The sequence below is a fragment of the Mustela erminea genome, chromosome 9 (assembly GCF_009829155.1).
Source record: "Mustela erminea isolate mMusErm1 chromosome 9, mMusErm1.Pri, whole genome shotgun sequence".
Taxonomy (NCBI): domain Eukaryota; kingdom Metazoa; phylum Chordata; class Mammalia; order Carnivora; family Mustelidae; genus Mustela; species Mustela erminea.
Window position 1 is genome coordinate 74,150,166 of NC_045622.1, and position 27,747 is coordinate 74,177,912.

General features: G+C 45.3%; 1 protein-coding gene across 2 annotated transcripts in view; it reads left to right on the top strand.

Moving 5' to 3' along the window:
- Nucleotides 1–2,227: 2,227 nt before the first annotated feature.
- The window catches only part of NELL1 (neural EGFL like 1), an 833,013-nt gene continuing 807,493 nt past the window's right edge, over nt 2,228–27,747 (top strand). For both annotated transcript variants that reach the window (XM_032359330.1, XM_032359331.1), the window contains exons 1-2: nt 2,228–2,463; nt 11,853–11,981. In XM_032359330.1, coding sequence (XP_032215221.1) covers nt 2,409–2,463; nt 11,853–11,981 — 184 coding nt within the window. In that variant the 5' untranslated portion in view covers nt 2,228–2,408. The remainder of the gene's footprint in view (nt 2,464–11,852; nt 11,982–27,747) is intronic.

Consider the following 27,747-nt stretch of genomic DNA (forward strand, 5'->3'; position numbering starts at 1 on the left):
TAACCCACTGAGCCACCCAGGCGCCCCAGCAAGATGTGTGATTTTAATGCTGGCTTTAAATGTAACATGCTCCAGGTCGAAGGAAAAAGTCCCGACTCTGTAATGAAAACACAGGGTCAAGACAGGCAGCTCCCCTCCGGGCTTGAGCTGAATCCTGGAAGAGTTGGAGAATCAGTTTAGCTTTAACATCAGTTTGCCTCTTAATCTTTTCAGCTCAACTTCTAGAGTATACAACACACTTCTTTGTTGACTTGCCTCCTTCCTCTTCAGCCATCAGGAGCTCAAATTTACCTGCTGGTTCACTTTCTTTTCTTTCTTTTTTTTTTTTTTAAAGATTTTATTTATTTATTCGACCGACAGAGATCATAAGTAGGCAGAGAGAGAGAGGAGGAAGCAGGCTCCCCGCCGAGCAGAGAGCCCGATGTGGGGCTCGATGTGGGCCTCGATCCCAGGACCCCGGGATCATGACCTGAGCCGAAGGCAGAGGCTTTAACCCATGAGCCACCCAGGTGCCCCTGCTGGTTCACTTTCTTTCTCATCTGTCAAGGGACCACAACGTGAAGGGCCAAGTGGGACAGTAGCTTGCATACAGAAATATCCAGAAAAATAGGGCAGAGATCAGAAAAGCATGTAGAACCTTCTCTCTTAATAAATGGTACTGCTAATTTGGTGACCTTCAGTGGGGTCTCCTGGGGTTCTGGTTATGTAGGGGTTAGAAATATGGGAAATGAGAAGGGGTACACGAAGTGAGAAGGACAGGTCCTTATCAGTGAACAGAATTATGAAACCTTGGAACTGGTTTCCCAAGGATGTGTGAGGACTGTTCAAAGACTTCCCTTTCCTCCCCTGGGATTGCAAATATTAAAGGGGCTGTCGGGCTCAGAGAGAAGCCCACTTGGGCAAGTGGAGATTTAAATCCCATTATGGGGGACACCTGGGTGGCTCAGTTAGTTGAGCGACTGCCTTTGGCTCAGGTCATGATCCTGAAGTCTCAGGGTCGAAGGTCATGATCCTGGAGTCTCAGGATCTAGTCAGGCATCCAGCTCCCAGCTTCCCGGGGAGTCTGCTTCTCCCTCTGAACTTCTCCCCTCTCATGCTCTCTCTCACTGTCTCTCAAATAAATAAATAAAATCTTAAAAAAAAAAAATCCCATGGGGGCTCATTTGGTATAAATCAGAGCTTCTGTCATCTCTGATTTCACGACTCTGTATCCTGGTTATAAATAACATTCCTGAGTTGAAGTGCGACAAAACCTTGGACATCTTTATAGGGAACGCCCGGGGTCCAGAAGGGGGTCACAGAGTAGGAATAGGACTTCCCTTCTTGTCAGCAACAAAGTCTAACTTTTCTCCGCAGGGAATAGTGTTATGGTGAGAGGAGGGTCCCAGAGGAACTGCGGGAGAGGCCAAAACTAGCTATGAAAGGAGAGAAGGGCTGTTGACAGAATCATCAAGTCACCAAGAAAAAAAAAATGGTTAAGAATTTCCCCTGTGTGGCAGCATTTGCCCTGCAGAACCGGAAGGTTTGCAGATAGATTCCCCAGACCCCCCACTGTAGCTCACTCCAGCTCGGGGACCCTTCTTCGGTGGCCTCCCCCCTGCACTCCCGAAGCGCGCAGCCAGAGAGAGGGGTCCACCGGAGAGCGGAGACAGGTGCCGGTGGCGAGCGCCGACTCAGCCGCCAGCCCCCTCAGCCCATCGCCCCTCCCCGCCCAGTTGCAGGAGCAAATCCCGGTAATTGTTTTCCGGGGAGGGGCTGGGCGCGCTCCGTGGCACCGCCCGGGTCAGGGTTCCCGCGGGGGAAAAAGCCCACTCGCGAGGGCTCGCCGGCTCTTAGTCTCGGTGGGGATGAACTGTGGCAACTTCGGCAACCCCCACCCACGGCGGCAGCGAAGCAGAGCCAACGACAGTGGCGAGGCCAGCTCGGCTGGGCTGGGGCGCGTGAAGCCGAAGGGGCGCCGGGCGTCTTTAGCGTCTCCTTTTTGGCCGCGCGTCCCGGGACTCCAGCTCCGGTGTTCCCGGTAGTAGCGGCTTCCGCGCCTGCCTCCTGGGTGCTCGCAGCTCGGCGGGCGAAGCGGGAGAACCCGATCCCAGCGCCGAGCACAACCTGCCCGAGTGGCCGAGCCCCGCGCTCCCGCCCCAGCTCCGAGGCGGGCGCAGCCGCAGCGGGGGCCGGGGCCCGAGCCCCGCGCCGCCGCCGCCCGCGGTGGGGGGCGGGCTGGGGGCGGGGCGGCCGGGGCCGCCTTGCCCGGCGCGATCCCCGAGCGCAGCACCCGGCGCTGCCGAGCCACCTCCCCCGCCGCCCGCTAGCAAGTTTGGCGGCTCCGTGCCCGGCGCGCCTCGAGATCCAGACGCATTTGTTTCCTCCTGGTTTCCGCGCGCCCCGTTTGGCGGGGACCCTCGGGAGCGATGCCGAGGGATGTGATTTTAGTTGTGTGGTTCTGTGTTTGCACCGCCAGGACAGGTAAGCACGGCTGGGGCTGGCGGAGGCATCCAGGGGAAGGGGGGAGTCGCGCCGCTGTGCCCAGTGCCCGCACAGGCGTTGGGAGACCTGGAGACGAGCTCCGTGCTGGTCCGGGAAGGGCGGCGCGGTGTGGATGGGTGCCCCGGATCTCTCTGCCCTGCTCCCGGTGAAAGGGTGAGAAGTGGGACTCACGGGCTGGAAGAAGCCCCCACGAGTGCTCCCTTCCTTGGAGACGCGGCCTCGCGGACGCGGGAGTGAGGGGCGCGGCCGAGCCGGCGCACCCTCCTGCTCCTAGTAGCCAGCTTCCGGGTCGAAACCACCGCAGGTTCTGCCCGCGAGCCCCACACCCCCGAACTTGAAAGGTGCGGTGGAAACCGCACTGACAGCGCGGGCCGTGCCGGGAAGGGGCAGCCGCGGGAGTCGCGCCCGCAGAGAGAGCGCTTCCGGCCGGCGGGCGGGCGCGGCCGCGGCCCGGGAGGGCACGGCACGGGGTGAGGGCTGCGGGCGAGCCGCGGCATTCTGTGGTCTCGTCTTGTCCCCTCCTGACTCTCCCCGGGGGCAACTCCAAGAGCGTTCTCTCCCTTTCCACCCTGTCCCCAGGGGCTGGACGAACAATAATTGGTGGGAATTGGAACCGTGGAGACGATCCAGGGAGATTCTCTCAAGCTTCCAGCCAGTTTCCCCTTGCTATAATTGCGGTTGGGGATTGTGGAGACAGGACTAGGATAACTGGCGTAATTTCTGAAGTCCCCACTTCGTTCTGCCTCCAGAGACGCAGTTGTGAGGACTCTTAAAGAGCACCTCCTTCCATCCCTTCCCACTCGCCCCCAACCCCATATCTCATGGGGTTTGGAGACCCGTTCTCGGTTGTCTTCTCTGCGGGTCTCATAGTAGAGGTGGGAAGGTGGGGGTTGGGTGGGGTGGGGTGGATGAGGCACAGTGTAGGCAAAAAATACAGCCCTCCGATGCCGGGGGTGGGGGTGGGAGCGTGGCGAATTTTTATTCCTGTGCTAGACATCCTTAGTATGCGCTGCCGACCTTGCATCCCAGAACCGGCGTGTAGTCACTCTTCCCCTTATCTTATTTTATTTTATCTTATCTTTTTCAAACCACTCTCATTTCCCTTTTTAGAGGCATTGCCTCCTTCCGGGGCCAGGCAGCAAGTTTATGGGGAAAGGGCGGGGGAGGGTGCCGTGCCTTGGTTGGCCTGAAAGTTCCCTCCGCCTGCGCCCTAGGCGCTCCTCTTTGGCAGTTAGCCCGCCTGAGGATACAAAGTTGGGCGTTCGTCTACCCAGGTGAGAGGGTAGCAGCTTTCCCTTTGCTTAATGGAAGAGCCACGGGTGTAGACTTCTCTAGGGACAAAAGGAATCCTCCTCCCTTTTCCTGTCTTCGTCCGAGCTTCCCAAGGCTTCAGAGGCAGCCAGGCTCAATCCAGCCTGGAATAGTTGCTTCTTGGGTATGGGCACCTCGGGATGGACTAGGCTTTTAAAACCAAGAACACACCGGAAGAAATGCGCCCCCAGAAAATCAGGACGGGCGAAGCTAATGCAGAACATGCACTACCAGTCCCGTGCGCGGAGAATCTGGTGCTGGTGGGCATTTTAATGGAGGAACGGAAGAGAGAGACACAGGGGGGAGGGGGCAGCTCCTTGGTCGTTTCACATCCTCAAGTGCACGTCGTTACCGGTTTGCCTGAATCCTTTGTTCTCATTAGTTCTTTGAAAAGTCGGCAAAAAGTGCCCCCACCCGGAATGGCCGGGGTCTCCGGGGTGCATTGCTCTTGAAGACCTTGAAGAACACAGTCTTTTCCCCTTCCCCACACTAAACCCTTTTCAATCTTGTAAAAATTCTGTTGTAGCAAAGATTCATTCATGTATTTATTCAAAGAACTGTTGAGCGCCTTGCTGGGTGCCAGGATTGGTTATGCAGAGAGGAAACGACTTGGTCCTTCTTGACTTACAGGAACTTAAAGCTTAGTCGAAAATCTAGGTAGAAACTGGAAAACGGTTTTTTTCCCCCCTATAGCTTGAAGGGGGACACGGTGGGTGGTAGGAGAGGAGGGAGTATAAGAAGTTTCATTGAAAGCAATACAGAGGAGAAATGGTAGGAATGAATTTTGGGGAGGGGTGGGGTTGGTGGTCAGGGAAGGCTTTAATCAGGAGGTGACATGTAAGGGGGGGTGTTTTGAAGGCTTTACAGGGAGTTTTCCAGTTGGGCAGAGTGGGGCAAGGCATTCCAGGTGGAGGGCGGAGGCTGTGCACAGGCAGGGGGAGCATGGGAGGGTCTGCCCTATTGGTTATGGCAGTTGCTAGGGAGCGTGGGTTTTCTGTGCCCCTTGGCACTTCTTGAATGCCAGAGGCCACATACTGCTTCTGCAAAAAGTATCAGAAGAATCAGTATGGCGGGGAGCGGGTGGTTTGGAATTATATCTCAAGTCCTTTACTTACAACTTCTTGTCTCTTGAAGGGGTGCCATCAGCAGTTTTCTTGGGGAGGGGGTGGTAGCCTCTTTGATTTGCCCAGGACCCACCATCCCTGCATCAAGCCTTCATTCTCTTTGGTAGCAGAGGCTGACTCGTGATTAGTTTATCAGGATCCAAACAGCCGCTCAGAAAGTTTATTTGTCAAGTGGGACAATTGGTGTCTGGGCTGTTAACAGTCCAGGATGAAATAAACATGTGGTTCACTTAGTGATCTGCTCAGATATCAGCGCCTTTTAATGGGAATGAATAGATGATATCAGGCACATTTTAATTAAAGCAGCACTGCAGTGCAGTAGCGGTTACATATGAAAAGATCTAATGATAGGTGTCACAGGAAGCTGCTTCAATTGCTCATTGTTCAGGGACCTTGTTTTAAGAGACTAAAATGGAGTCAAGATAGGAGGTGCTGTTCTCCAGGTCTTGTTATTTCTGGGTGAAAGATCATTCTGGGATTTCCAGGTGCATGCTTAATAAGGACAGTTTAGAAGGCTACATTATTATTAGGTCCCTGAGTTTTCTCCGATGGATGGCTGGGCTGTGTGATTAATACCCAATTCCCGGGGTGCCTGGGTGGCTCAGTGGGTTAAGCCGCTGCCTTCGGCTCAGGTCATGATCTCAGGGTGCTGGGATCGAGTCCCGCATCAGCCTCTCTGCTTGGCGGGGAGCCTGCTTCCCTCTCTCTCTCTCTGCCTGCCTCTCCAACTACTTGTGATTTCTCTCTGTCAAATAAATAAATAAAAATCTTTAAAAAAAAAAATACCCAATTCCCTTTCCTGTTTGTTTTGGTGTTTTGGTCACCAGGCCAGGCCGGTGGTGGTGGTGGTGGTGGTGGTTGGGGGGTGGGTGACAGTGGGGACCCCCTGGGGCCCTTTTTGCTGCCTTTTGCTGCCACCTGCTGGAAAGGAAAGCCCTTTCTTTTTGAGGCACTTTACTGGCTCTTCATTAACTCCAGAATAAGAGAGCCGTGAACAGAGTCAGCTCTGGCTGACTTGGAACAGGCATAGAGCATGTTCTTCACGGATATTGCTTTTGGGGAACTTTGCAGGGGTCCAGGGGTCTGAATCGATCAACTGGTGGTGAAACCCTGCTGTTACACGATGTCTGGGGACAGCTCTGCAGCATCCCATCCCTGTGTGTTGACCAGGAGAAAAGAGCTGCCATCGCAGACAGTGAGCCCGGATTACATGCGGAGTGAGCCAGGCTCGGGAGGATTTGCTTGGGAGCTTAGGCCCGGGGCCCTGAAGGTGTGCTGCACGGTCTTTGGGCCTGAGCACTCCCTAGCCAGGACGGTGGGGTGGCCAGCAGTAGCAGGTGTCCCGGGAGATTAGGGTGGAGGTTCTGAATCCCAGAGCCAGAACTCAAGTGTCTCTCCGCCAGTAACACGCTGCCTTCCAGGTTTTAAAGAATGTTTTTCCCCAGAAGTGTTTTATCCTGCCTAATTCCAGTTCCCAGCTTCAGTCATTTGTAGAGCAGTTGTGGCCAAAGTAGAGAACTTTAATAGGGTTTCCTTGGAAAGGGCAGGAGCTCCATGCTTGAACAAGAAGCAGAAACATTAAAGTAAAAAAAAAAAATTATTTTTATGGAACCAATGCTCTATACTGCATTAGGTTCAGGAGAGGCCATGTAAATGCTACCTTATTAATAGGTTTTCTGATTCCCTAGGCAGTGTGTAAAGTGCTGTCTTTCTACACATCCTGCTGTTGGCACAGGACGTTTTTATCAGGAAGGAGACCAATTAAAGGGAGAGAAGAAAAGTGTATCTGGAAGCCTAATTGATTTCTCTTGTTCTGTTTTTATGGGATGTTTTCATAACAAGAACAATGCAGTTATCCTAAAACCAGCGGATCCCTTTACTTGTCAAGGAGGAATGAGTATAGACTTAATATTTAGATTTCCCCAAGCACAGCCAGAGTGAGAAGCCCTTCCAGGTCAGTTGGGCATGTGGAGGGTTTGGGAGAAAGAGGGACATCTGTATGTTTTGCACAGTTCCAGTGGAGTTGAGGACCAGGGAGCTGTCTTAGGAAAGAGAGATGCAGCAAAGCCCAGCTGGGCACCATGTATATGCTAGGCATGTTCCCATAGCTACCATCAAAACCTTAGGAGGTTGGGAGGCAGTTATGACCATCCTCATTTTACAGAGGAGGGAACCGAGGCTCGGAGAAGTGAAGTTATTTTTCCAGGGGCTAGTAGGGGGAAGAGACAGGAATGAAACTGGCTCTTGGTTTAGTGTCCTTCCCACAACACTCTGTGGATGGAGCATGCTGTGTCCTCATTTGGGGACAGGGATCCAAGGGCAACCACGGGGGGTTCTGCTAGTGCTACAGAATCTGTTTGGGTGCCTTTTAGGCTCATCTAGTTTGCAGGACTCCTAGTCTGGGAGCACTTTTTTTTTCTTTCTTTCTTTCTTTTTTTTTTTTAAATTAAATTTTTTATTTTTTAAATTTCTTTTCAGTGTACCAGGATTCATTGTTTATGCACTACACCCAGTGCTCCATGCAATCCGTGCCCTCCATGGTGCCCACCACCAGGCTCACCCAACTTCCCACCCCCAACCCCTCCAAAACCTTCAGATTGTTTTTCAGAGTCCATAGTCTCTCATGGTTCACCTCCTCATCCAATTTCCCTCAACTCATCTGGGAGCATTTTTTTTTTTTAATTTTTTTTTTTTTTTAAAGATTTTATTTATTTATTTGACAGACAGAGATCACAAGTAGGCAGAGAGGCAGGCAGAGAGTGAGAGAGGAGGAAGCAGGCTCCCCGTGGAGCAGGGAGCCCGACGTGGGGCTCGATCCCAGGACCCTGGGATCATGACCTGAGCCGAAGGCAGAGGCTTTAACCCACTGAGCCACCCAGGCGCCCCTCATCTGGGAGCATTTTAAGGATGTCAATTATAGTGGGTCTTTAGTCCCTGCTTCGGTCAACCGCTGCCCCAATATTATTGCATACCAAACCATCTGGAACGCAGTGACTTAAAACAACATTTATTTTGGTTCACGTTTCTGTAGGTTGTTCTGTTCCTGTGTTCCTGGCTCATCTAGGTCAGGTATGGCTCAGCATGGTGCCAAACTCAAGTGGGGTGTCTGCTCCATGTGCCTGTCTCCTTGGACCAGTGGAGCTGTGGGGCCATGGTCACAGTGCAGGGGTACCAGACATCAAGCCCTGCCCCCCAAGCATGGCCAGGCCTCTGCTCGTTTAACATTGCTGACATCCCAAGCATCCCAGTGATTGAAACAAGTTATATGGCAAGGCTCAAAGTCAAAGGAGACAGAGGTTTACTTTCACTCGAGTGGAAGGAACTGCAAAGCCACACAGCAAAGGGTGTGGCTCTGGGAGGGGAAAAGATTTGAATCCAATAATTCAGTCAACCACAGGTTTTTTTCCTATAATTTATTATTTTTTTTATTTTGTTAGCCACTGTATAGCGCATCATTAGTTTTTGATGTAGTGTTCAGTGATTCATTACTTACATACAACACGCAGTGCTTATCACAGCACATGCCTTCCTCAATACCCATCACCCTGTTACCCGGTGCCCCTACCCTTCTCCCCTCCGAAGCCCTCAGATTGTTTCCTGGGGGTCCACAGTCTCTCATGGTTCATCTCTGTCTCTGATTTCTCCCCCTTAGGATTTCCTTCCCTTCCCCTGTGGTCCTCCATGCTATTCCTTATATTCCACATAAGAGTGAAACCGTATGATAAAAGTCTTTCTCTGCTTGGCTTACTTCAGTTAGCACAATCCCCTCCAGTTCCATCCATGTCGATGCAAATGGTGGGTATTCATCATTTCTGATGGCTGAGTAATATTCCCTTGTATATATGGACCACATCCTTTTTATCCATTCGTCTGTTGAAGGGCATCTCAGCTCCTTCCACAGGTTGACACTTCTCCAAAGAAGACATCCAAATGGCCAACAGACACATGAAAAAGTGCTCAACATCTCTAGCCATCAGGGAAATACAAATCAAAACCACAATGAGATATCACCTCACGCCAGTCAGAATGGCTAAAATTAACAAGTCAGGAAACAACAAGTGTTGGTGAGGATGCGGAGAAAGGGGAACCCTCTTGTGCTGTTGGTGGGAATGCAAGCTGGTGCAGCCACTCTGGAAAAGAGCATGGAGGTTCCTCAATATATTAAGAATAGAGCTCCCCTATGACCCAGCAGTCACATTACTAGGTATTTACCCTAAAGATACAATGCAGTAAAAAGAAGGGGCACATGCACCCCAATGTTCATAGCAGCAATATCCTCAACCACAAGTTTTCAAGAACATTTCCTTGGCCTGAATGCCATCCTGTTGTCTGGTGGTCTATCTCGAAATGCGCATTACTCAGAGGTCATTGTACCAGAGCAGTAAAGCTGCATGTACTCTTTAGTTCATTATTTAGGCCCTAAATCCCTGTGCGAGGCACTGGGGCTCCAGGGACACTGGGGCTCCGGGGACACTTCTGTCTTCTTGTGTCCAGCTAAGGGCATGTTCCCTGGATCACTTCCCTTATTCCCAGCCAGAGGAAGACAGCTTGGAGGTCCTCTAAGATCCCTCTTGGTTTAATTTCTGCCATATAGGTGTACAACATGATAGATCAGACTGAAATATTAGTTCTTGCCCTGCCTTTTCAAGGTGATCATAGAACTGCTGATATCTGAGCTCACTTGGAGAAAAACATCTCTGGTCTCCACCAGAGGCTCCTGGGGCTAGGACTCTGGCTGATGGACACCCATCCGCTCAGTCCTTTGCCCAGAGTAGGTGTTTGATCCGTCTTTGTGAACGGGGTCTGTGTGAGGAATGAACAAGCCGGAGGGGAGCTTAAGGGAGATCATGATGTAAAGTAGGAGGATCGCCTCCTCCTTTACCTCTTCAACACACACCTTAAGCCCTCCAGTGATTTCCTGTTGCAGTTAGCACACCCATCTCCTTCCAGGGGCTCAAAAGGCACGCCCTACTCTCTGGCCTCATTTTCTACCACTCCCTGCCCGTTCTGCTCTGGCCACGCTGGCCTTTCTCTGTTCCCCAGATATGCCCAGTCTCTTCTTGGTTTGCAGTGGGCGAGAGCACACTTTCTATCCCTGGAAACCTGTCTCCCCAGATCTGGCCCCTGTCCACCCCTGCGGGCAGTCAGGTTTCAGCTCAAAGGAACCCTCCCAGACTGTTCTTTCTAAAGCCCCACCTAAAAGTTGCTTTGTATTCTGTGACTCTGTTTTATTTGCTCCGTGGCATTTATTGCCATCTTAAACTATTATTATTTTTTGCCTGTCTTCACCCTTTGGCTCAGGAATGTGTGCTCTGTGAGGACATCTCCAGTGCCCAGCACTGTGTTACGTTGTAAGCTCTCGCTAAAGCCTGTTGAAAAGTTACTGCATGAATAAATGAATGAATGAATGAATGAATGAATACAGAATGAGTAGAAGGAAGAGCTGTCCTTGAGGAAACTGGTCTCATAATGAACTGCATTGGGAAGGGGGAGATTGAACCTTCAGTTCAGAGGACAAGAAGAAACCAGACAGAAACCAAGAATGCAGATTATGTACCCTGCCTTCGAATTAACCCTTTTGTCTGCCTTGGCAAGCCTTCCTAGCCCAGGGCTCTGTAGCTGTAGCAGCTCCTGTTTTCTTTATAGGAAAAGAGGGTGTCCCAGCTTCCTTCCCCACATCTGTGGGACCAGGGGTGAAGGCGGGAGGACAGATGACGTTGCAATAGCCCATGATGTCCTGATCATCATTCACTCAGTCTCTCTCGGACACATTGGGTTTCCAGATCTTGCTTCAGCAATTGCATTGGCAGCAGACAGAAGCTGACAGCTGTTGCTGATTAAAACATTTCCGACTGTGCAGTCAGAATTGTACCGCTGAGATGTTAAGTGTAGATAGACGCTGCCCTTATGAATGGCTTACCCACAGCCCCTTCCGGTGATCTCTAGCCTTATTAATACGTAGAATTGGAAGTCACTTTGCAATCATGTGTGTGTCATTGCACAGAACGCCCCCTGGGTGAGAGATGGCCTTCTGCATCTGCCTTTCTCAGGCAATGGGGGCTTGTGGCCACATTTCTCTGCACAAAGGTTCTCCAACAGAGTTGTCAGGGAATTTAACTTTCCCTTCAGGAATCTCCTTGGAGGGAAGGAACGCCTCTTGTTTCTTTTTTTTTTTTTTTGGCCAGCCCTTTTGCCACTCTACTCCAACAGGGACAGGAGTGTTCTCTGTCATCCTCCTTGATATCAGGGCGGCTGTGCCTGATGCAGGGGGAGTGGCCCAAGGAGGTGTTTATGGGTGATGGTGGTGTCAGGTTTTGTTACCATCTTAATTATTATTGTATCACTTTCGGAAGCAGGCAGATCAGGGCCATGATCCTGTAGACACCATCCCTGGATCTGAAAGAATTTGGAAGCCCGAAGTTTCTTCATAAGTCACATGACAGCAAACACTACCCTGAACTGGACCCTTTTGGTGGCGAAACTTGACCTTAACTGACAGGAGGCTGTGTATAATCTTTGTTTAGCCAGCCAGAAGAGAACATTGTACCTCTTCAAAATAATATGTTTGATTATGGGGTACTGCTTCAGATTTTGCTTAGGGTGTTACATAAAATGTAGCATTTAGGACACAATACCTTTCCAACATATGATACATTCTGAATCTGAAATCTACTAAGCTCCAAGGGTTTTGGGTAAGGGGTTCTCAATCCATAATGAATGGGGGGTAAGAGGGAAAGGGACAAAGAAACTCCAATATCACGGGGGCCACGGAGCGAAGACTTGTTCTGCCTTTCCACCCCAGAAGGTAGCCTGTCCACCACTCATCACTGGCCTCCTTGTACTCCCTGCCCCTCTTGGCCTCTGCAATTTCTGTTCTGTTTTGCTGCAACAGTCTGTATTTGAAGCCAAGACAACCTCTCTGTTCCTTTTCAGTGGTGGGCTTTGGGACGGACCCTGACCGGCAGGTGGATATTATCACCGAGCTCGACCTCGTGAACACCACCCGTGGAGTCACTCAGGTATCCGGATTGCATAATGCCAGCAAGGCGTATTTATTTCAAGGTAAAGGCCCCTCCTTCTTCAGATGGAGGCAGAGCTTGGGGAAGAGAATCTGTCTGGGGAGTGTTCCTGTGGTGTGTGTGTGTGTCTCAGGCTCATCTCTGCTATTTCTCTTGTGTTCCTGTCATAAGTATGTTCAGAAATGTCAACAGGGTTCAGATAACTGAGGGATGTTCTGAGGGTGGGAGGGGGGCACTAGAGGCATGGCTGTGAAGTAGTTTTTGGTGGTGACACATTTCCTTGGGTATTTTGGTGGGGATCTAAAGTTGAATGAAACTGCAAAGGTCTTGAAAGCCATTGGCCAGCCATATTATTTTTACAGGATATGTCTTCAACTATTACCCTTATCTTTACCCATATCTATACTATATCTACACCTAGTCTTCTTCATGTATTTTCTCTCCTATTTAATGGGTATATGAGCACAGAGGATGTTTTATGGCTGCATTCTCTTAGGAGTGGAGCTTACTTGGTTCTCAGTTATCAAGGGAGTGTAGAGGGTTTCTTATTTATTTATTATTTAAGAGAGACATGGATAGCAAGAGAGAGCAGAGTAAGGGAGGAGGGGGGAAGCAGGGAGCCCGATGCGGGGCTCGATCCCAGGACCCTGAGATCATGACCAGAGCTGAAGGCAGACACTTAACCAGCTGAAACACCCAGGGGCCCCATGTAGTGTGCTTCTTAAAAGCCTGACTGCCTGAGATCAAATTCCAATGCTACCGCTTACTGGCTTTGAGACTTTGGGCAATCGTTCAGCCTTACTGTGCCTGTGTCCTCATCTAAAACACTAACGTACCTCTTTCATGGGGACGGTATAAGCAGTAGAGGAGCTAATCCAGCGAAGTGGTTAAAACTGTGTCTGATACCTCTAGTAGCTCCCCAGTGAGTCCTGGCCATTAGTACAGAACTCGTGCTGTGTACCGCGCAACATGCTAATAGTGGGATTGCCAGTACGACAGGTGCAGCCCGTTCTAAAATACAGTGGGAGAAACAGTCAGTGCACAAGGAATTATTGAATTACAATTGCGGTACTTACTAGGAAGGGGATGTATAGGCTGCCAAAACAAAGTAGTACAGGGAGATCTGATTGAACCAGCGTGGAGAGATAGTAATGGTCAGGTAAAGGTTACCTGGAAAATTGATGTGTCGGCAGAGACCTGAGAAATGAATAGTCAGCCTGGTGTAGGACGGGGTGGGAATTCAGAGCACTGTGGGCAGGGAAAATAGTATGTATGAAGGTCTGAAAGCAGAAACAAATAGAAAGGTGTCTAGTGTGGCTAAATGGTGGCCAGTGGCTGAAGAGGCCAGCAGGGGCTGGGTTACCTTGGACCCTGTCGCAGAACAACAGGATATTAGTTGATACCCAGAGGCTTAGACACATTGATGGTTTATGGCCGGTATCTGTTCTGAAAGGTGGGAGGCCATGTACACTTGTGAATGATTGTAATTATTCTCCTCGGTTCTCCTCCGTGTAGTATCAGGTCAGTCATTTCATAATCTACTCTCAGAACAGGGGGGGTCTTTGTAAAGATCGCTGCAGGGAGTGACCTCATTGGATATGATAGGGAGGCAGTTTGGATGTTCCTCTGAAAAGTTCTGGCACGGTTCTTTGCAGTCAGCCTTTTGTGAAGATAGCACAAAGGATTATTTTAGGGGCACCTGGGTGGCTCAGTGGGTTAAAGCCTCTGCCTTCGGCTCAGGTCATAATCTCAGGGTCCTGGGATCAAGCCCTGCTTGGTGGGGAGCCTGCTTCCCCCTCTCTTTCTGCCTGCCTCTCTGCCTACTTGTGATCTCTTTTTCTCAAATAAGTAAATTAAAAAAAAGGATTGTTTTAGAATGGCTGGACCAAGAGCTTAAGAGCTGAGATTTACGTATTTACTCTAGAGATAACTTAGGTCTTGTTAATGGTATATAATTAATATACAGATATTATATGATGATACATAACAAGATCAGGGGTATGCTAATATCCATTTACTCTTACTAAGGGGTTGGTTAAGTTTTTAAGCTGGGTATGGTTAAGAGAATACAGATGGAATTACTTTTCTTTTTGCCTTGTACAAGGTCTGCTCATTTACTGTTGAGAGGTCATGCTTCATGAAGGCAGAAGTCATTTCTATTTGGATACATCCCTACTTCCCTAGAACTAAGTACCATGCATGGCATATAGTAGGTAATAAATACACATTTTTAATTGAATTAAAATTTCCTCTGTCTCATGTGCTCTATGAAAGGTTTATTGCCTACTTGACTCACTATTCATTCATTTATTTATTCCACAAGTGTTAGCTTCTTAGGCAAGAATTCTGTTACTTTGTGTGATCTTTGCTTTGGCATCTACCTCTGGGATGTCCGGCAGGCTTCAGCTGTGGGGAGGGATTTTCAGCTTCTTTGGTGGGAAGAGTAACTTCATTATGGGAGGTTGACCGAGGAGGACTTTCGCTTAAGGCTCCTTGTGATTGCACTGGGCCTCCCTGGATTACCCAGCTGCAATCTCTGCACATCAAGATCTGTAATTTAATCATTGGCTAAAACCGCTTTGCCATGTAAAGTAACATATTTACATGTTCTGGCAGTTAGGATGCGGACATCTTTGGAAGCCATTATTGTGCTTACCACACAGTCCACCCTCTAGTCCCCAAAGGTTCAAGTCTGTTCCACATGCAGGATACATTCACCTCACCCCAATATTCCCCAAAAGTCTCCTTATCCAGTCTCGTCAGATGAAAAATTCCAAATCTTATTTTCTACATAATCTAAATCAGGTATGACTCTGACTCTGAGTATCATAAATTTGGGGGGAAGACTCCTCTCCATCTGGATCTGTGAAAAGTAGGAGACAGGTAATCTGCTTCCCAAATAAAATGGTGGGACAAGTGTAGGATACCCGTAATAGGTAGACCTAATAATAGAATGGAAATCGGAAGAAGAAAGGGGCCACTGATCCCAAGGAATTTTGAACTCCAGCAGGGCAAACTATGTTGAATTTCGGGACTTGGAAGTAATCCTATGTGATCCTTGGCTCTGACTTCTGGGCCTGTGACTCATTCCTTTGAGTTGTTCTTCCTTTTTCAGGCAGCATAGAATGTGTTTGTTGTTGAATAGTTTTATCAGTCTGTTTCCTGCCTGTAGAATTTTCAAAGTCTGTCAGCTTTTTCTCATTTCGTCTTTCAGAGGTTTCCTTCAGTCCAAGTTGGCAGTGTTTCTGCTGTAACATTCTTAGGAAACTTTAGGGTCTCCTGTCCATTGGACAAGAGGTCTTTCTTAGATAGCCCCATCTCTGTTCCTGTCCTGTGCCAAGATGGCTGAGGGGATCCATGAGTCACATACCTGATCTCTCCAGAAAGACCTCTGTGTCACTGAATCTTCTAAACTTGATCCTTCAGAAGCACTAGCAAAAGGTTGATCAGCTACACCTGTGGTTTTCACCCAGAGCAGAATTTCCTGACAGTGAATCTCCTCATTTTATTGTCTTTTGTAGTCTAGGTAGGCTGAGAGTTCTCCCATTCCTCAGGCCCTAGTTTCTTCCTGCTCATCAGCTCTTCACTCCCTCTCTCTATTTCCTCTCATCTTTTACTCTAAGCAACAAGGAGAAACCAGACTGCATCTTCAGCACTTTGCTTGGAAATCTCCTCAGCTAAATATCCAAGTTCACCTTTTACAAGTTTTGCTTTCTGTGTTATTCCAGGACACAATTTAGCTAAGCTTTTTGTCACTATGTAACAAGGATCCTGTGTCTTCCAGTTTCCATTCCTTTTTAGCCCTTGCCAGCAGCATTTTTAATGTCCATGTTTCTACCAATGGTCTGTTCTCAACGATTTAAGTATTCCCTAGGATGATACAGGTTTTCTCTACCACCCTGTTACTGCATTTTGAGTTCTTACTAGCAGAGTCCATATTTCCACTAACAGTTTGTTAGTGGCAGCCAGGGCTTTCCGTCATGCTCTTCAGAATTTTTTCGGCCTCTGCTCATTATTCAATTCCAGAGCCACTTCCATGTTTTTAGTTATTTGTTATGGGAGCATCCTACTTCTAGGTGAAAAAATTTATATTAGTTTCCTGTTTTGCTGTAACAGATTGCCACAAATTGAGTGGCTTGAAACAAAACAAATTTATTATCTTATAGTTTTGGATGTGAGAAGTCCAAAATGACTTTTGGGAGCAAAGTGTTGGGAGAGCTGTCTTCCTTCTGGAGTCTTTACAGGTATTTAGACCATTTATATTTAATGTCATTATTGACCTGTTTATATTTAAATATATCTTCTTGCTATTTGTTTTCTATTTGTCCTATGTATTCTTTATTCAATTTTTTCCACTTTTTGGCTTTTTTTGGATTAATTAAAGTTTTTTTTCAATGATTTCATTTAATTTCCTTTGCTGGTTTTTTAGCTATAACTCTTTCATTATTTTAGTGGTTGCTTTAGGCTTTATAGTATACATCATCAAACTATTACAATCCACCTTTAAGTAAAAGTATACAACTTCATGTATATTATAGGAACATTTCAATAGTTTACTTCTTTTCTCCTGGTCATCAATCTATCATCACACATTTTACTTCCCATCCCACATTATTATTTCTGTTTAATCAGTCAAGTATCTTTGAAAAGATTTAGATAATAAGAAAATCAATCACATAATTACCCATGTAGTTACTATTTTGTTTTTTTGGTACCTTGTGTGGATTCTTATTTCCATCTGATATCATTCTCATCCTGTCTCAAGGACTTCCTTCATCATTTCTTGTAGTGCAGGTCTGTTGGTGATGAATACTTTTGGATTTTGTGTGTCTGAAAAAGTATTTTGTTTTCATTTTTTTGAAAGATTTTTTTGCTGGGTATAGAATACTGGGTTGACACTTTTTTCCCCCTTTCAGTACTTTAAGGATGTTGATTCATTGTCTTCTCATGTACATTGTTTCCCACAAGAAATCTTATCTTTGTTCCTCTGTAGGTAAATTTCTTTCTTCTGATTTTAAGACTCTTTTTCTCACTGATTTTGAGTGATTTGATTATGGTGTACCTCGGTGTGATGTTCTTTCTTTCTTTCTTTTTCTATTTTTTTTCCCCAAAGATTTTTATTTATTTATTTGACAGAGAGAGAGATCACAAATAGGCAGAGAGGCAGGCAGAGAGAGAGGGAAGCAGGCTCCCTGCTGAGCAGAGAGCCTGATGCGGGGCTCGATCCCAGGACGCTGAGATCATGACCTGAGCCGAAGTCAGACGCTTAAATGACTGAACCACCCAGGCATCCCTGTGTGAGACCTCTTGTACTTAATCAAACTTGGAAAGAATTTGGCCATTATATCTTTAAGTATTTTTTTCTGTCCCCATCTCTCTTCTTTAGGGACTCCAGTTACATGTATGTTTGGCTGCTTAAAGTTGTTCCATAGTTTTCAGATATTCTGTTCATTTCAAAAATTATAGCTCATTTTTCTTTCTGTAGTATTTTTGATAGTTTCTCTTGCGATACTTTCAGGGTCACTAAAATTTTCTTCTGTAGGGTCTGCTATTAGTATCATTTAGTGTTTTTTTTTGTTGTTGTTGTTAATCTCACATATTATGGCTTCATCTCTGTAAATTTATTTTGACTCTTGAAAAAATATTCCATGTGTGCTTTTAAATTTTTGAATAGATGGAATACAGTTGTAATAACTGTTGTAATGTCCTTGACTGCTAATTCTATTGTATCAGTGGTGGGTTAATTTTTCTTGATTAATTTTTCTCCTCATTACTACTTCCTTGCATGCCTGGTAATTTTTGATTGAATGTCAGGCATTGTTATTTTACTTTGTTTAGTGCTGGCTGTTTTTGTTTTCTTATAAATATTTATGGTATCTTTCTAGGACACAGTTAAGTTACTGGGAAACAGTTTGATCTTTTTGGATTCTACATTTAAGGTTTCTTAGATAGCCCAAAGCAGTGCTAATGTTAATAGTTAGAGTAGAGCTAATTATTTGCCATCACTGAGGTAAGACATTCTATGTGCTCAACCCAATTCCCTATGAATTGTGAGAGTTTTCAGCTTCAGTGGTAGAAATAGGTAGTATTCTCTCCTGTGTGTATTTTGAGCACTGTTACCTTTTGGGTGCTGGTTCTGTGTTTTTGGGTAGTTTTCTCATGTACATGTAATCCACTGAGTACTGATCTTGAGAGAGATCTCTATTTTTTTTCTCTCTGCTTTTGGCTCCTTTCATGTATACTTTCCTATGTAATATAAGTAACTTGGTTTCCCCTGACTCTCTGCTTCCCCACCTCAACTCAGGGAAGTTGCTGGGCTCTGACCCAGCTTGGGACCTCTCCTGGAGCAATAAACTTGGGTAATTGTAGGACTCATCTCCCTTGTTCTCCATTTTTCAAGGATTACTGCCCTTCAGTAACTGATAACTGATGTTTTGAAAACTCCTGTTTCATTGAGTATTCCTTTTTTTTTTTCTTAAAGATTTTATTTATTTATTTGACAGACAGAGATCACAAGCAGGCAGAGAGGCAGGTAGAGAGAGAGGGGGAAGCAGGCTCCCCGCTGAGCAGAGAGCCCTATGTGGGGCTCAATCCCAGGACCCTGGGCCTGACCTGAGCAAAAGGCAGAGGCTTTAACCCACTGAGCCACCCAGGTGCCCCTGAATGTTCCTTTTAAATTTAAATTAAGATTAATTCAAATTCAAATTAAAAATTTGTTTCCTTGACTTATTTCACTCAGCATAATCTCTTCCAGTCCTGTCCATGGTTTTACTTATTTGTGGAGCATAACAAATAGCATGGAGGACAAGGGGAGATGGAGAGGAGAAGGGAGTTGAGGGAAATTGGAAGGGGAGGTGAACCATGAGAGACTATGGACTCTGAAAAACAATCTGAGGATTTTGAAGGGGCAGGGGGTGGGAGGTTGGGGGAACCAGGTGGTGGGTATTGGAGAGGGCACGGATTGCATGGAGCACTGGGTGTGGTGCAAAAATAATGAATACTGTTACGCTGAAAAAATAAAAAAAAAATAAATTCATCTAATTAAAATGTAAAAAATAAAAAAAATTTGTTTCCTTGCCCATGCTAGCCATATATCAAGTGGTCAGTTGCTTTATGTGGCTGGGGTTAGTTACTCTGGTGGACTGTGCAGGTCTGAAGAGGCTCTGAGATTTTACTCTTTTACTATGCCACATTTAATATGGGCAAGCTACAAAATCCCATCTTTCAGTAGTAATACATGATAGCAACTAGCAAGCTACCTGACTCACTGCCTCAGAGTCCTTCCATTTACTCATTGATAAAGTGGAATAATAATAGTATCTGCTATATATGGTTATAGTGAGGATGAAATAAATTAATACATTTAAGTGTTACACCTGTATTTGGTACATGGTGAGCTCTCATTGGGTGTGAGTTCATACATTTTTAAGTAATAGGATATAACTTTGGCCTTTTTCTCCTACGTGTGTCATCTGTCTTGTGTGTTATTAGTGTCAGATTTTAACCTGCAGTGGTAGATTGGGATAGCGGGAAAAGCACAGGGCTGGGGAGGGGGCAGAAGAGTAGGGATCAGGACTTTATATGTAACAATTTGTATCATCCTCACATCCTTACAGCCACATAAAGTAAGTACTTTTATTGCCCTGTTTTATCAATGAGTAAATGGAAGTACCTTAAAGGAGTACTTTGGGGTGCTTAGTGGGTATGTCACTTAATGTTCTCAAGCGTCAGATTTCTTACCTGGAAATGGGAAGAATAACACATAGACTGGGTGTAGGGATTAAATGACAGTGTATGAGAAGGCACTGAAAGGTGTACAGTGTAAAAAACAAATTCATTATTCTTTCCTTCATTTATTTTTATTCCTTCCCATATTTCACCATCCGAAGTCCAGCTCTGAGTTGATACATATTAAGGGAGGGAAAGAAAACCTTCATTTCAATGCTAGCCTGTTAATATTATATTGATGAATTTAAGTAGAAAGCTTACTTAATTAGCAACACTCCTAAAATACCAACTCCACAGCCTGATAGGATTTATTTGGGGGCTGGCCAGCCTTTTAAGTTTATCTTTGTCACTGTTGTCCTTGTAGAGTGCAGAGAATTGAATAAGTAAAATTTTTATTCCCTTCTTACCTGAAACAAATTATATTTTACTGGGGGTTGGGAATGGGGGCGGAGAGAATGAATGGCTATGTGTGAGCCTGACATAGATCTTCTCTAAGCTGAAAAACATCCTAAATACCAGCTTTAGAGTGTCAAACATCGTTTTAGAAAATCTCTGCTTTGCTTTGAATGGGACTCAGAGAAGGTCTGAGGGTTTGGAACTGTACTTCTCTCTGACTGACAGTGCCTTGCTGTTAAGTAGTTGGGAGAATGTGTCTGTCCATTGGTGTCTCCTTTATAAAAGTGAATTAAAATATGCATGAGTGAAGATTCTTTAATGTGTTGCCTTTTTTTTTTTCCTTCTGTCAGGAAAATGCTACCTTTCTGGAGGTCTGTTTTAGAAGAGTTTCTAAAGAAAAAAAAATAGATTGTATCTTTCAAGTCGTATGTTTTACATGACAAGATAGAACAAAGGCTCATGTGGGATACTTCAGGATGATTGAGGCTTTTATCACTTACCACATTCCGGGATTAATGCTAGGTGTTGTGGGAGACACAGATGAATAAGGCAGAGATCTTGACCCCAGTGAGGTTATTGTCTAGAAGGGCAGACACGGAATGCCCTTAGACACTCTCCTATACAGGGGAGGAGAGCTGTCTTTGTAGTGGATTATAGATAAGATCCCAAGTATGCTCAAGAGAAACTTCTCACTGGATAACTTGGGGAAGGCTCCTTGGTGGAGGTAGCACCTGAAGCAGACCTTGCGAAATGGACAGGAATTAAATACACCACTCTTGTGGACTCATGTTCACGAAACAGTACTTGAAGCTTGAGTTACAGCTCTTGATGCTTAGAAAATCTGAATAAGATGGAGTTACCCAAAGGGTTTGTTTAATGCTGATCTTCCACATTTCCTGCCACCCACTATTGCCCAAGTCTGAATTGTTTTTTCTGTTGATTGGATGCGCCTAGTCACTAATTACCTCTGGGAGCATTTACAAGTCAACCTCACTTTGAGTGGAGTGATTTAGTATAACTTTGCATTTAATCAATTAGTGGAGGGATTCAGTTCACATACCAGCATCTCCCCAATATAGGTATTTTTGCTCTTGCCAAAATAAAACTGAAGAAAGCCCTGGGAGTGGAGAGGGTTTTCAAGTTCCCCTCTGGGCAAATTAACACCTGCAGTGGCATAGTCTGGAAAATCATTCAGTGGCTGTGTGACTAAATGTATATCATAGAGAAAATAAATAATTTCCCAAATATGCACATTTCTAACATCTGCACTGAAAGCTGTTTTCTTCGTCATGCTCCTTCTCCCATCAAATAGTACATTAAGGACAGCAGAGATGGAGAGAGACAGCAGAGAATGTAAAAAGATAATAATTCTCCCTCCCAATCCCATCTTGTTTCATTGATTCTTCTCCTACCCACTTAAGCCCCCATGTTGCATCACCACTTCCTCATATCAGGGATTGGGAGGGAGACAAACCATAAGTGACTCTTAATCTTACAAAACAAACTGAGGGTTGCTGGGGGGAGGAGGGTTGGGAGAAGGGGGGGTGGGGTTATGGACATTGGGGAGGGTATGTGCTTTGGTGAGTGCTGATTCACAGACCTGTACCCCTGGGACTAAAAATACATGTTTATAAAAAATAAAAAATTAAAAAAAAAAGATAATAATTCTTTTAGAAATTACTATGCATATGTACCAATTCCAGACCTTGGGCAAATTACTTTACCTCTTGGCATGTGTTTCCTCTCAGGACATTGGGTAATAATGATAATGTCTATGATACAAGATATTCTTTTTTTTTTTTTAAGATTTTATTTATTTATTTGACAGAGATCACAAGTAGGCAGAGAGGCAGAGAGAGGAAGGGGGAAGCAGGCTCCTTGCTGAGCAGAGAGCCCAATGTGGGGCTTGATCCTAGGACCCTGAGATCATGACCTGAGCTGAAGGCAGAGCCTTTAACCCACTGAGTCACCCAGGTGCCTGGATACAAGATATTCTTAAGGGTTAATTTAGATAAATATTAAATTCATTGTAAACAACAAAAAAAATTAAATGTTAATCAGTATTATTACTAAGCATTCAACAAGTATAAATTTTTTCATTAACTATGTAGCTGGTATCTACTACTATATACTAGGCACTTCCCAGTACAAGGAATTCAGCAGAAGCAAATCAGACAATATCTGGCTTTTAAGAGGAAACAGACAATAAGCAAATAAATAAGTATAAAGTAAGTTTGGATAACTATAATTTTTTTCAATTTCAGATGACTTTAAATAATTTATGCATTCATTTAAAAAATATTTTAGTTATTTATTTGAAAAAGAGAGAGAGAGAGAGAGAGCATGAGCCAGGGGTAGGGACAAGGGGAGAGGGATGGGGCAACCAGACTCCCCACTGAGCAGGGAGCCCTACTTGGGCTCAACTCGGGGCTCGATCCCAGGACCCTGAGATCATGACCTGAGCCTAAGGCAGACACTTAACTGATGAAGCCACCCAGGTGCGTTCAGTTTATGCACTTAAATTCAGGAAAATATTTTTGTTTTGTTTTCTTTCAAAGAGTATTTGCAATTACCTACTGTACTTAATTCCTAATGAGGATGGATAACTTGTCTGAACTGATTTTTTTTTTTTTTTGAAAAGGAGGGTTGTCTCAACTCCTAAAGTTTGTCTTTCATCCTTCTCCCAACACTCTTACTTTTGTACTATTTTCATAGAGTATCCTACAGATGAAGAAACAAGATCTAGAGAGTTCCAGGAACTCACGTTATCAGTAGTGATGGACATAGGATTTGAACTTGGGTCTATACCTGCAGTCTGTGTCTTTGCCCCCCACTCCACCTCCTGCTTGTGTTTCCTTAATGCATGAGAGCAGGAATGAGTACATGAGTGCAATCCAGTAAGAGACAGCTTCTCTTAAGAGAAACCAAAGGACGTCTGCTAGAGTATCTTTTGGTAGGTATTGTAAATCCACCAGGACAGATGGTTGTCTCGTCAGTTGGCGAGTTCCATTTAATAGAATTTTATGATTCTTTCCCTTGGCGGGGTGTGCTGAATGGCTGCAGACGAATGCCTGGTAATCTGTTTGGCAGCCCAAACAGAACATGCAAGAAAGTGAGAATGAACCACGGGGCTCCTCTTGACTGTGTATCCATTTAAAATGTAGTCTCTGTGGCCTGTGACCAGAGTTTTCTTTTCTTTTTAAAGATGTTATTTATTTATTTGACACAGGGAGAGAGAGAGAGGGGGAACACAAGCAGAGGGAATGGGAGAGGGAGAAGCAGGCTTCCTGCCGAGCGGGGAGCCCAAGGCGGGGCTCGATCCCAAGACCCTGGGATCATGACCTGAGCCGAAGGCAGATGGTGAACGTCTGAGCCACCCAGATGCCTGTGACCAGGATTTTCTTGAGAGAGCACTGTGGGCGAATGAGATGGGCACTCACTGCAGTAGTCTTTGATGAATGCTGTGATTCTTAATTGGGATTTATTTTAACATATTGGGACTAAATTCTTTCCTGTGGGAACACAACTCCAAAATTAGAATGTAAATCAGTGGAAAAATAAAATTTGATATGCAAATATTTTATTTAAATACTTTTCATGGATGCAGCCAGTGTGTGAAGTGGAGCCGACTCGTACCGATAAGCGGGCTGGCTCAGTCCTCATGCTTACATTCTGGGAAAAAATAAGGCTCGCAAACCGCCGGGCAGTTCAGGGTTGCAGAATAGGTGCGGGACCACGTGCCTGGGGAAGCAGGTTCTAGAATGACTTTCCCTTAACTGCTGGGTAGTTTACTTCTCTGGGCCTTAGATCTTTTAAGCCATACTTTTTTTTTTTTTTTTTTTTTTTAAACTTGTGGAGTTATTCTGCAAAACAAAAGAAAAATACATACAAGCATGAAGGATAATAGAAGCAACAACACTCTCACTGTCCCCCAGAATCAGCAAATGTTAACATTCTGTCGCGTTTGCTTAGAGCCTTAGAAACAGTTACAGAATAAGTTGAAGTTTCTATGTTCCCGAACCAGTTCCTTTTTTTTTGCAGCCTCCCTAGAGACCATGCTAACCTGGTAGATGATTACACGGTATGTGTGTGTGTGTGTGTGTGTGTGTGTGCGCATTACCACATTTATGTGCGTCCGTATACAAGAAATACAACAGGGAGGGCGTTTGTATGGTGGCTAAGTGTACAGCCTCAGGAGCCAGACTGTTAGATCGAAATCCCTGTTTTGACTCTTGCTAGCTGTGTAATGTTGGGCAACTTCTTTAACTTCCCTTTGGCTCACTTTTTTTCCATGTATGATATGGGGATCATAAAGCATTTATCTCATAGGATTGTTCTCTGGGTCAAGTGAGTTCATTCATATAATATATAGTACATTATCAGGCATATGGTAAACATTCAGTGAATGTTAACAACTGCTTATATAAATGGCATCACACAGTATGGATCTTCCTGAAACTTATTTCACTCCCCATTATCCTTTTGAGGACCTGTGGGTCTGGTTCATTAGTTTGAACTGCTGCGGAACACCTCAGTGCATTCATCCCTTTGCCTTTTTTTTTTTTTTTTAAATATTTTATTTATTTATTTGAGAGAGAGACAGTGAGAGAGAGCATGAGCGAGGAGAAGGTCAGAGAGAGAAGCAGACTCCCCGTGGAGCTGGGAGCCCGATGCGGGACTTGATCTCGGGACTCCAGGATCATGACCTGAGCCAAAGGCAGTCGTCCAACCAACTGAGCCACCCAGGCGTCCCCATCCCTTTGCCTTTTGATGGAACTTTGGCTTGGTTCAGATTTATGACAAACTATATTTTAGTGTGCACTTTTTGTGAGTGCCTCCTTGCCCATGGTTCTTAAATTCTTAATATATGTACCTTTCCATAGAGAGAATTTTTTTTTTAAATTTATTTATTTTTAAAGATTTTTATTTATTTATTTGACAGACAGAGATCATAAGTAGGCAGAGAGGCAGCCAGAGAGGGAGAGAGAGGAGGAAGCAGGCTCCCTGCTGAGCGGAGAGTCCAATATGAGGCTCCATCCCAGGATCCTGAGATCATGACCCGAGCCGAAGGCAGAGGCTTTAACCCACTGAGCCACCCAGGCGCCCCCACAGAGAGGATTCTTTAAGGGAATCCTTAATTGTCCAGCAAACCAGTCCTGTGGTTTACCTCCAGTGATGGAAATGATGCTATATCGCCAGGCAGTTCATACTATTTTGGGCTACGCTGTCAGAGATAATTTAAAGGAAGACACGTTTTGACTTAATGGCAATGCCCTTCTGTTGCTCCCTCATTCCAGTCACATTGGCCACCTTTGTTTGGTTCCATGAACACACCAGGAGTTTCCCTGATCCATACCGTCATTTCTCCTTGCAAAAGTCCTGGAAGCCCATGTCTCTGCACTTTCTATATCTGGCTCTTACCCTTCATGAGGCCTTCCTTCTCCTGCCATCTTACTTGGTCCCCTTTTCCGCTCTCAGTCACCACTTCCTGGTGTTTAGTCCTTCAGAGTTCTACCGTAAATGGAAATGATATATTTCTTTCTGTTTCCTTTAACTTTGTTTCCTAGTCTGTCACAGATCACTGCGTGTCTCTACTCATTTTGTTTTCTGTTCTGAATCAGTACCCAGCACGACGCTAACTCCTGGCACTTTTGGTACTCAAGAAAGATTTGTCCAGGTCGAGGTACCTGTGACCGCAGAGTAAGTCTATATCCCCTTCTCATGAGATAGGCTCGCAGAGATTTGCAGGGAGCTTTTAAGGTCTCACATCCTAACTTTCTTTCTTTCTTTTTTTTTTTTTTTTTAAAGATTTTATTTATTTATTTGACAGACAGAGATCACAAGCAGGCAGAGAGGCAGGCAGAGAGAGAGAGAGAGAGAGAGGGAAGCAGGCTCCCTGCTGAGCAGAGAGCCCCATGTGGGACTCGATCCCAGGACCCTGAGATCATGACCTGAGCCGAAGGCAGCGGCTTAACCCACTGAGCCACCCAGGTGCCCTCACATCCTAACTTTCTTTAGGCTAAACATTTCTGATATCTGGGGCAGTTCCCCCATTGTTTTTTCTCCTTTGAATACCCAGCTCTTTGTCTATGTCCCTAATGATGTTTGACATCTTAAACTGAACATGGTGCTTCCAGCATGGGCTGATCAGGACATAGTATAGCACCCCTTTCTTGTTCAAGTACATATGTTCCTATTAATATTTTGCATGTGTCCCTGTCACAGAACTAACTCATGATAAACTTATTACAGACCAAGACCCACGGAGGCTGTTTATTTGTTCTCACTACTGCTGACGTCTGAGTTCTCCCTTCTTGAGCTCATGCAGTTGGTTTTTTGGATTCATGTTTATATCTTTATGTTCATTATCATTAGATTTTATTACTGTCTGTAAAGGGAGAGGGCTGGATTAAATCACCAAGGTCACTTGCAGCTCTTAAAAATGGAATCGATTATTCCAAAACAGCATTGTCCAGTGGAAGTTTATGGGGTGATGGAAGTGTTCTATATCTGTACAGCCCAGGACAGTAGCTACGGGCCAGATGTGGCTGTTGAGCACTTGAGTTGTAGCTACTGTAGCTGGAAAACTGAATTTTAAATCTTACTTAATTTCAAGCATTGTAAATGTAAGTACCAGATGTGGTTAGTGGCTATTGTATTGGATAGCACAGTTCTGGAGAAAAACTTTCAGATTTTTAAGAGTTGAGAGGGTGTGTCTAACATATATGGGAAAATCAACATGGGGATAGAATGGCCTGTTCAGGATTCATTTACTCAGTCAGTGGTCTTTTATTTATTTAATAATAGTGTTTAATAATAGTGTTTTTATTTATTTAATAATAGTGTTTTTCTTTTTCTTTTTTTTTTTTTCCACTGAGTGTCAACAGTGTGTTAGGCACAATATGAGGTGCTAGAGATTCAGCTGTGAAGAAGACAGTCTTAGCTCCTGCTCTCAAGGGACCTTCTATCAGGTGCAGTGGTTCTTAGCTCTGGTTTCATATTAGGACTACTTGGGGAACTTTAAAAAATTCTGATGCTGAGGACCAATCTTTAAGAGATTATGATCCACTTACGAAATAAATAAGTCATGGGGATGAAAAGTACAGCATAGGGAGTGCGGTCAATAATATATGATAACTTTGTATGCTGACGGACGGTAACTCCACTTACTGTGGTGAATATGGCGTAACACAGAGAATTGTGAACTCACTAGGTTGTGTACCTGAAACTAATATAATATTATATGTTACCTATACTTTTTTATTTTTTTAAGATTTTATTTATTTATTTGACAGAGAGAGATCACAAGTAGGCAGAGAGGCAGAGCGGGAGGAGGAAGCAGGCTCCCTGCTGAGCAGAGAGCCCGATGTAGGGCTCCATCCCAGGATCCTGAGATCATGACCCGAGCCGAAGGCAGAGGCCTTAACCCACTGAGCCACCCAGGTGCCCTGTATGTTGCCTATACTTAAATTAAAAAATCGAGATGATGATTTATTTGATCTGTCTACTGGGCGGCCCATAGTAGACTTTGATAGTCTTAGAAAAACTCCACTGGTGATCCTAATTGGTAGTTAGGGCTCAGAATCTCGGGGCGGGGGGGAAGTAAGTACCCTTTTTGATAAATAGGGTCAAGTTTAAAGTTCTACTTTGATGGGAAGGTTTCCTGCATATTTTGGAGTCTCCCA